This window comes from Carya illinoinensis, chromosome 1 (genome assembly GCF_018687715.1).
Source record: "Carya illinoinensis cultivar Pawnee chromosome 1, C.illinoinensisPawnee_v1, whole genome shotgun sequence".
In the NCBI taxonomy this organism is placed as follows: domain Eukaryota; kingdom Viridiplantae; phylum Streptophyta; class Magnoliopsida; order Fagales; family Juglandaceae; genus Carya; species Carya illinoinensis.
The window spans coordinates 42293601-42303857 of record NC_056752.1 but is presented as its reverse complement, the minus strand read 5'-3'; the positions used below and the strand labels follow the sequence as shown (position 1 = coordinate 42303857).

At 45.1% G+C, this 10257-nt stretch overlaps 1 protein-coding gene across 4 annotated transcripts; it reads right to left on the bottom strand.

Annotated features, from left to right (window-relative positions):
• Positions 1-876: 876 nt before the first annotated feature.
• On the bottom strand, positions 877-7693 carry LOC122275134 (protein TIME FOR COFFEE-like). Of its 4 annotated transcripts, none has more exons than XM_043084104.1 (13): positions 7286-7693; positions 6757-7161; positions 6449-6621; positions 6051-6360; positions 5505-5919; positions 5338-5398; positions 5161-5256; positions 4777-5053; positions 4624-4690; positions 4449-4515; positions 3995-4366; positions 1504-3898; positions 877-1341 (listed from the first exon to the last, which is right to left on the bottom strand). In XM_043084104.1, exons 1-13 carry the CDS (start codon positions 7380-7382, stop codon positions 1337-1339), a joined length of 4740 nt encoding a protein of 1579 aa, XP_042940038.1. In that variant the 5' UTR covers positions 7383-7693; the 3' UTR covers positions 877-1336. The 4 variants fall into 4 exon arrangements, with proteins under 4 accessions (XP_042940038.1, XP_042940055.1, XP_042940031.1 ...); XM_043084121.1 differs by lacking the exon at positions 877-1341 and having other exon boundaries at positions 1496-3682; positions 3767-3898; XM_043084097.1 differs by lacking the exon at positions 877-1341 and having other exon boundaries at positions 1496-3898.
• Between the last annotated feature and the right edge of the window lie 2564 nt (positions 7694-10257).

Sequence of the window (10257 nt, the reverse complement as noted above, 5' to 3'; positions counted from 1 at the left end):
CTAAAAAGGACAATCCCTAACATGGTTACTTGACTGCATGAATTCAATTATTTATGATGGATCAAAGGAAGTCTACGATACAGGCAGGATGTCAGAAGCTCAGAACTTCATGTCCTACTTTGAGTAGGGTTCTGGAAGGTCCAAGTCCAACTGCCATGAGTTAGGGAGGAGTTGGGGTCCAGAGCTGATACCTGTTCTTTCATGGGGACCACAAGGAAGGGCAAGATTGGAATCCGACCTTGGAAAAACTGTCAATTTGATTTAATATGATATCCTAACATAATAATCATACAACAGATGAAAGTCATGATATCCGCAAAATGGGTACGTGCCACGTGTCAGATAATGACAATGAAGAGGCGCCCTTCTGAACAACCTACTTTTGTCAACAGAGCCTTTTGTGGTATTAAATTTGGGCAAATCAGGGTGGTAATTATCCAAAATACATATAGAGAGTGGTGGAGGTGGGAGCAGAGTATGGCCCACGCCAACCCTCCATATAAAGCCGAGCAAGAATCCAAAAAATGGAGCTCATTCACACATACCAACTTCCCTAGGCTACTTATCCGTCCACCTCAACTTCCAGTGTGCACAAAATCCCATCATTTTCTTACACATACTAATCAAACATGACAAAGCCAGCGCGAAGGCCACAAATCTCACAGCATCTTCTTTTCGTTTGTTGACAGTTCCACAAATAGACCTCTCTCTCTCTCTGTCTCTCGTTAAGAACAAAATAGCATATCATCCGAACACACAAGGGAATAAAGACTTCAACAAATAGGAAGCGGCACCATCATCACGCAAGGCAGCAGAGATTGGCTCGCGAATTTTAAATAAAAAAATTTACTAACTCTTGTATGTGCTAGACATGCATATACAACCTCCATTGCATATATATGATGCCAAAAGATTACTGTTTTACTGCTCTTCCTGGAAAACTAGAACCCAAAAAACAAACGGAAACAATTGAATTCAGCAAAGAGGAACCTCCATTACAGCCCCAAAAGAAGAGAAAGGTCTTGCTCTTCCTTCTCCTTCTACACCATTCTTTCCTCTCTTTCCTACAAAATATCAATCTACTTCCTTTTCCATCGCATTGCCAACCTCACCCCAGCAGAATCAATAGAGCTTTTTTAATTAAAATCCACGATCAACGATCAACCCTGTCAGGATATCAACAGAAGTGTGCACAGATGAATAGACATACCAATCACACTGAACGGAGGACTATCTTCCTCACTCAGCTCAACTTCATTCCCAAAATTGTGTTGGACCAACACGGGCATGCGTCCACCGCCGTGACTTCTCGAATGTTAGCATCTTCCATTTCTTCTCAGGCTGCCAGAAGGTATGAAATTTGTCATTTTCAAGGCAAAAAGCCTCCTCACACAAACTAGCCTAAATTAATTCTTTTTACAATTTACACTCGTTTCCCATAATATTGGAGAGAAGGGGGGCAATGTTTGCAATGTAAGCACCAAGGGGTTTTGTTTCACTCACCAGCAGGTTGTTTCTGCTCTGCCGGCTTCACCTGAACCGGAGTGGGAACAGCATGAACATAAGAGAAGCTAGGCAAAAGCTGATGTGGATTCCCGGAGGACTGGGCACCACCAAACTGGGTAACATGTAGAATACCTTGTGAGGGTAAGCTGCCACCTATCATGTTGCTAGCAGCAGCAACTGCCTTCGCAGGATCAGAAGTGCTGGTGTTAGCAAGTGTTACTGGAGGGCACAACGACAACATCCCAGTTGAGGATGTACCCGATGATCCCAGTGGCTGCTGCTGTTGCTCTCGACGGTTTCTTTGAAGATAATATCCACCAACACTGGGTCCAGATGTAGTACCAGTTGGTGCTGGCATGTAGGGAGAGAAGACCAGCTGAGCTTGCTGCATCCCTTGTTTTGATAAATTCTGTGGTGGTGGCTGCTGCTGTGGCAATTGAGACTTGGTTGCAGGGCTTGAAGTAGAGGCGACATGAGGGTTTCCAAGGATTGACGTAACATTCCTTCCCCCAACTGGAGATGACTTCCTGCTGGGCACTGAAGGTGAGTTCTTCGCTGGCTGAGACGACATTGTAGAACCTTGGCCAGCTTTGTTGGCTGTGGAAGTGGTAGCAGTGGTCCTTGGGCTTCCACCAGCACTCTTTGACATCGAGGATGTTGTAGGCGAACCAACCATTACCGGAGGAGATGCAGACTGGTTACTGCTAGGAGGTTGTTGCCCTTGAACTGCTGCTGACGATTTTGCATTAGCTACAAAAGATATCTGCGTGTGGCTTTGTTGGGTCCTACCTTGGTGTTGGGGATGGTTTTTAAGGGATGAGGAGTTTGAGGAGGATAGAGATGGAGAAGGAACCTGTGAAGTGGCTGTACGTCCAGAATTCTTCCACTGAGGAGACTGAGCTGGGCTGTTGCTGCTTGTTTGAACCAGGTTTTGGGGAAAAGTGGGGAGAGCATTAGTAAATTTTGCGGCCATAGAAGAAGATGAAGGAAGGTGATCTGAGTAAACACTTCCATTGCTTGTTGCAGGGGTCTTGCTTCGAGCTGCACTGGGTGCAGCTGCCACAGCAAATTGATTCTGCTTCTGAAGTTGAATCATTTGCTGCTGCTGTTGATTCCGCAACAGTTGCTGCTGAGAACCAGGAGCATTGACATTGCTGATAGCAGCAGGGACAACAGAACCAGAATTCCGACCAGGAGCAGACCCAAGGTTAAGAGCTCGTGCAGAGCTATCAACAACATTGTTGCCTTTTATTGTGGTAACTGCGCTGTCAGCCAAATCTTGCCTAGAGAAGGTAATAGACTGTCCGACTGTCACAGGAACCTTCCCTGGCATGGCCTTTCTTTCTTCTTCCATATTGGAAGAATCACCGCCTCCAGTTTTCCCTTCTTGAGAAACGCGGAAATTCTTCTTCTGCTGGGCCACTTGGGCAGCGGCGGCGGCCACAATCTGATGATAACTTTGCCTTGAAACCTCAGGTGGTAGGCTCTGGAGAAGCGCGTTACTCTGAGAAATGTCAAGTCCAGAAGTTGTAGTAGCACCATTAATCGAACCAAAAGATAATGCAAAAGGTTGAGATGGTAGAGGTTCCACTACAGGCTTTGAGCCCGGCTGTTGTTGCTGTTGTTTTTTCTCAGTATGATGACCACTGGCACTGCCCAATCCTGCAGGAGTCATCAAAGCAAAGTTTTGAGGGTGTATCGGCATTGCAAAATTCTGGCCATACACATTCGTGTTTGCACGAGAAACACGGCTATCTGCAGTTGACGGACTATCTTCTCCTCCCATCTCAGACTCAAGTTGACGAGCCTGGTGAGGGAGGTGCTGCCGCTGGTGCTGCAGCTGTTGTGGCTGTGAAGACTGGTTTTTTAGAGCAGGGAACCCTTGCAATGTTGCACTGCTACCGTTGACACCATTTCCATGTGCCCTCTGCTGATGATTCTGCAAGTGTTGCTTCTGAGACGATGAAGAACCACTGGAAATGCTTGCATTTTGATGAGCTTGTAGACCTTGCTGCGACTGAGCAGGCGGTTGCTGTTGCTGCTGAATCTGTGGAGGATGGAGCATTTGAGAAGAATAGAAGGACCCATTGAAGAATGGCACTGCCTGAGCATGGTTTCCTCTATAAGCTGGTGGTGCTCCAACATGAGCAGGAATTGGGAACGGATATGCATTGTTCTGCAAAATTGCCAAATACTGAGTTTCGTTCCCAGGCATATTTGGGTAGTTGAAGCTCACTGCTGGGGTTGCTGAGGCACTCACAGCAGCAGAGCTAGTTGTACTTGATGAAGGAGCACCACCGGCAGCAGGAGGAGACTTTACAGAGCCAGATCGGACATGAGCAGCTGCTGCTGCTGGTTGCTGGCTCAGAGGGAAGATGAAAGCAGGGGCATGCTGAAATTTAATGCACAACACAAACTCTCGGAAAACATCCACAAAAGTATCACAAATAATAATATAATTAAATACAAATTGAGAAAGAGAACGTACCAAGATATTACTAGGCGCTCCTGGAGGCAGAGTTTGCTGAAGCAAAATTTGGTTTCGCTGGGCAGCGTCCACAATGTTGGCTGCTGCCTGAGAACCTTTATCCTTCCCGGAATGACCAGGAAACACAGCAAGCGCCTGCCCCTTGTCCTGTGCAGAGTTCACCCCCCTACCTGGAAAGTTTCCGTGTAATTCTGTAGAAGGTGCCACATTGATATTGCAGGGCTTAGCGCCGTACAGTGATGCCGATCCAGCTGCCGCAGGCCAGAAAGGATTCATCCTTGCGAGTTGCTGGTGATACAGTATATTCCGAGCAATGTAATAATGCGTTGCACACCTCTTTGGCCTAGGTTGAGCAAAAAGTAAATGGGGGGGCTGCAGGAATTGGAAACTTCGTTAGCAAATAAGGAGAATTGAAGAGCCTAATCATAACCCAAGAAAAACAAAATTGGCATACTTGTATAGCAGCGGGAGATACCGTGCTCCCATCCACGGATACAACTCCTTGTAGAGGTGCCATATATCTGCCGAAGAGAAAAGTGTCATGTCCCCAGATAAGATTATCATAAACACCAGCATACAGGGGATAACCAAAAGAGTAAGGAACCCTTAACAAATTAACCCGACCGTACCCCATGGGAGGAAGACCGCCTGGCCAGCCAGGTACGGGCATTGGCAAAGGTAGAGAGCTCGTTTGGGCTGCGAAAAAAAGGAAGACAAAATCAGGAATACAATTGAGCCAGAAGGACTTTGGAAGTAAAGACAAATTATTTAAGTTAAATTACCATTTCTATCGGTGTTAGCATGCTGTGACTGCTGCTGGTGGTGCTTCTGAACATGGTGGTGTAACTTGTTTCCGCTAACACTACAGGTGCCGCTATCCCTATCGGCCTTCTCCAAGTCAAGCTGGAGGTCGATGTTCCTCTCCATGTGCGCAAGAACCGGCTTCTGAGACTCGGTTTCTTCAGCTGCAGTTTTCGTCCTCTCGTTTTCAACATTCACCGCCTCTACCTTACCTATTTTAACTGCCTTTTCATCTTCCTTGACCGCAGGCTTAATTTCCTGCACATACAATCAGAACACAATGCTAACATATCAAAATCTACCCAGAACCCATTACAAACCACAGAGAGGAAAATTTAAAAAGCGACAGAGGCTGGCCCACTCACCGTATCCGCATCTGCGGCCATAGATTTAGCATCTACGGTCACATATTCAATCTCACCATCTCTTTCTGGTGATGATCTTAATGCAGGAGGAGGAGCCTGCAAAACCAAACCAAAGAAAAAACGTTAAATTTCAGATGAAGATTTCGGTGAAGAAAGGGGTCTTTATAAGCTCATCACCATCAGATCTATCTGGTACTTTTCTTCTTGGTGACTCTCGGCCACAGAGATCGTTGCATTCCTGCATAACATCCCCACCCACGAAAAAAAAAAATAATCAGATATCAGTTCACAGTTTTACAAGTTCTCGACAGAAAAGTTCAAAAATAAAAATCTAAAATGCTCACGCTTTTTTCGCTTTCGCATCGTCGCAATTATCATCCAATCTTAACACAGACGATTCCTTCTTGGGCGATCGAGGAGGCTCCTCTTTATTCACTTCCACGTCCCTCTCCTCCGATTCCTCGGTCAAAGCCTTCGAATCCGATATATGATGCCGTTCTGGTTTGATTGCTGATTCCGGTTGGGCCACAGACGACGCCAGTATCGCTTGGGGGTTGGCCAAATCGTACGATGCTCCGCCATTTTCAACAGCGGATCCCGAGCTCTTCTCCAAGTTACGGGAAGAGGAAGTTTCAGTTTTTACTGGCTGATCGGTCTCGGCTTTCGTGGTTGCCGAAATGGGAGCGTTCCTGACTGTGAAAATCGAAGCGTTCTCGTCGTCGTACTTGACCGGTCGCGGTTTTTTCCTCTTCGGTGAAACTAATTCCAAACAAAGACACAAATTTTATTAGTCACTCGAGGAAGAAAAGAAATTCAACTCCGAGAAAAAGAAAGGAATGCAAAAGAGTACTAAAAATATGCAGTAAGCCATCAAGGCCCAGTCTACCCACCAACAGTGGATATAGGAGCGACAGAGGAGCTAGAATTCTGAGGCAAAATAGACGATGACTGGGGTACTGCACACGCTGAGTTTGAGATTGGCGACGAGACCCTTGATTTGGCGTCACATGAGGATTTATTGGCTTCTCTTGGGTCGAACTTCATGGAATCGGTGCCCAGGATCTCCAGCTTACAAAGGCCCTGGGGCTGCCTCCCCATCCCGAACAACACCTCGGCTATCTCTATCTCGATCTCATCCTGAGCTGAGGAGGGCGACTTGGAAGACGACTTCGGCGGCCGTGGTTTGGGACCATTAGGCTTCTACAACGGCAGAGGACCTCGTTAATAAACCACAAAATGAATGAAAAAGCACATGGGAATCAAAGGGAAGTCTGGAAACCAGGCGCACCATCTTCTTCCGCATCGAAGCATTGGAAGATGTCGGTGAAGCCGGAGCTGGTGAAGCGACCGTGGCCATCGAAACGAGGCCAGGTCTCACCGGTGATGTCGACGCCTGCCGATTAATTTGCTCCCCACCAACTCCGCCACTAACCCAACATTCGTGCGACCTCTTCGTAGATGCTGAAAGGGAAGAAAAACAGAGCAAAAAAGAAAAACTAAACATCAAAATCGGATATCTACAAAACTTGGAAAACAAATTACGAGAGAAAAGAAAAACTAAATCCTGAACGCTATCCGTCTCCTCCACCGCTCTACCTGACCGTGCTTTTCTGGGTACCGACACGCCAATCATCTCGTCTGCGGCCTTCCAAGTCGGCGCTGCCCTAAAAACTTTGGCCGGAGGAGGAAAACTCTTCCGATGATTGGACATCGACGTTGATGACGATATAGGTGCCGGGTTTGGGGGAATAATCCTCACCGAGGCGGCTCCGTCTTCATCATCGTCTTCTTCTTCGTCATTCACGCTCTCCTCCGAGCTCTCCTCGCCACCATCTTCTCTGTTGTTGCCGTGCAATAATCTATCACCTCTCCTCCTCTTGCTACGGCTCAGCCGATCCCTATCACGGTCGCGGTCTCGATCCCGATCGCGATCTTTCTTTCCGCTCCCTCCTCGATCTCTTAGCCTCGCCGTCTCTTGCAGCTCCACGGGCCCATCTTCTTCTGCAACAAGTGCACCACAAGATAAGAAGAGTCGTGAAAAAATCAAAGGAAACAAAGTTGTTTCCTTCGACTCGAAGAAGTGGGTACAGGTGAGAAGCGGTAGATCTGATAGAAATTCACACACCTGGGGAGTCTCTGAGACTGCTACTTCTATGTCTACGCCTGGATAAACCGTTCGTAGCAGCCATGGTTGCCCTTCTAACTTCTCTATTTCTATCCATCAGTGCGTCGATCTGTTTTCGCCAAATCAGCTACACCCAGAAGGTTAATCACGCAACTCATCAAGCGAAACCAACCATAATTCGCTGAAAATGGGGTCACGACCGGTGAGAATTGGAGGTACGAAGCAATCTCCGGCTACAAACCGATTCACTATGACTTCCTCGAAGCTGTATTAACAGAGACAGAAAAAGATATCAGTTTTCCTTTTATCTAGCTCCTCCTATCTTTCTCTCACTCTTTTTTCTCTCCGCCTACTCTGCGTTGCTCTCTCTAACCCTTTCTGTCCTCTCTTTGTGCGCTCAATCTCATCATCGAGTCGCTAATAACCCCTCTTCAAAGCCTCGTGAACGGCCACGATTCAGACCCGACAGTACATTCTCCTATCTAAACCGTTGAATCCGAGACATATCGAGCGGCTCTAAATTGCGAAAACCAACATGGCAAAATCTGTAGCGTCCAACTAATTTATCTCGAGAGGCGTATAACCTTTTCCGGACCTTACTGCCACGTGTCAGCGACATTTCTATTTCTTTTCTTTCTCCGCAAAGGTTCCATGTTTACTGCACCACCGATTTGGTAATAATAATTAAAAAATGAAATAAATAGTATTTCCTCTGATGAGGAACCAGGCCCCCTTGAATTACCCGAGGTGTTGCGACGGGTTATCCCCGGTTGCAGAGAGACCTTGGTAAAAGCTACATGACGATCACAAAGGAATCTAGGTCACCGCAGAAAATATCGTTCCCAACTGGTCAATATTCATTATTAATTCGGTTCCACGTTTATTATATTTATTATTATTATTTATGTATTCATTATATATATTCACAATTATTACGGATGATATATTTCTAGAAATTGACTCGTGGGACCACCTGAAGGGATCCAAATTTTCCATCCGACGCACCAGGTCTTCCCGTTATCAGTCATTTGAAATTTATCAGCCGTCGATGAATCCGACGTGGCCCCGATAAACAAACCAAACCTCCGAGACCATATTCCAACGAACGAGTGTAAGTCCGAGCTGGCACCGAACCAAGCGGCTCGTTTGCGTCGATCAGCGCGCCTGATCCTGACCCTCGTTTGTGTAGCATCTGACGGTCGAGACGGGAAGCGAACTCGAGTCGCGGTCACGGAACTTCCGAGTATTGTGGGTCCCGCATTAGTTGCCGATAGAGAGAAATTATTTCCTCGCATTGGCCTATTGTCATGTTCGCAAGATGTGGTGGCGGGAGGTGACGTGTACTGGTCCCACGATTTTTTTTTTTATTCTTTTAAAACAATACCTAAACCTACTCGCCAGGTCAAATATTACAGCGCAGTTTATAAAGAGATTTTATTTTTTAAAATAAAAAGGCAAGCAATCAACTATTGAGAGCAGTCCCTGTGGCTCTGGGTTCCGGCTTTTACTCCACCCTCTTACGGCGGATTTCACGTTTGTATTCCATTTATAGCGCTGGCCCCATAAAGTTGTACAGCGTGGCGATGTCATTTTCTTTACGTGTCCACGTAAAAAATGGACACGTGCTCGTGCGGTCTCGTCTCTTTGCTCATCCCATTCTCGCATTGGATCTTGTTAATATTATTGGCTACCCTTCCCACTTTCCTCACAAGCCAGTAATAAATATCTTTTGCTGAGAAAGGGAGGGATAATCTTACGATGCCACTGAAAAAGTTGAAGGAGACAGGCGGTACTGTTGCTTCACGTGTCAGCGAATTACAAAATTATTTATTTATTTTTATTTAAAAAGAGAAAGAAGATAACGGGATAACAAGCAAGCGCAAGTTGCGTGGTGATAATATTGGAAGGGTGAGGCCCGCCCGGATCCTTTTATGTTTTAATAGATAAAATAAATAAATATATAGATTCTGGGCGACTGGTGTGTCCACGTTAGACAAGGCCCACCTTTAAATGGTTGACCCGCAATACAGTGGGTCCCTTTCTCCTCTCTTTGTCGCTTGCGAGGGAGGAGCTTTTTATTCCATCTCCCAGTCCCATTCATGTCTCAAAAACTATATTTTCTACAATTAACAATAATATTACTGTTGTGAATCAATTAAAATAAAGAGAAAGTTTCAAATGTAGAAAAATAATAAGAGAGAACTCAGAGAGAGGTTCTGTTATTGATTCATACCAAATAACTTAGAAACACCCATATATATAGAGTTACAAAAGAAACTATACTTTTGACGACTAGTACTATACATTTGACGGTTAGTTAAATGTGATCATACAATTCAAGATAGTTTATAACACTTCCCTTTGGATGAACATATTTAAAGAATATGCCTCGTTAAAACCTTGCCAAGAAAAAATCCTGTGGGAAAAAAACTAATGGTAAAGGAAAAAGAGTACAGTATTCATGTGTATCGCCGAATACTTTATGATTGCCTCATTAAAACCTTGCAAAGGAAAACTCAGTGGGATAAAACCTTAGCGAAGGAAAAAGAGTACAATCAGCACAAGTCTTCAAGACATTACTTCCCCTGAAAAGTGTATGATAACAGGTCTTCAAACCTCCGCATTCCAATGTTCTGCATAATCTTCTTAAATGTTACAATTGGTAATGCTTTAGTGAATAAATCTGCCAGATTTTTACTTGACCGTATCTTCTTGATATCAATTTCAATTTTCTTCTCATGAATTGCAATGATCTTCTTGTGTATATCTGAAAGATAACTTGCATCTGTACATCCAATTAACTGTGAACTTGATCCATGTTGATAAAATAATCACAACTGGATCTTTCTGCTCATCACTACTCTTCTGTAGTTGTACTCTTTTGGAGTTCTTATAAATAACACAGTTAGTGAAGAATTCATCAACATTAAACCGCTAACCTCATTTTTTAATAAAAAAAAACGGTGGCTAGC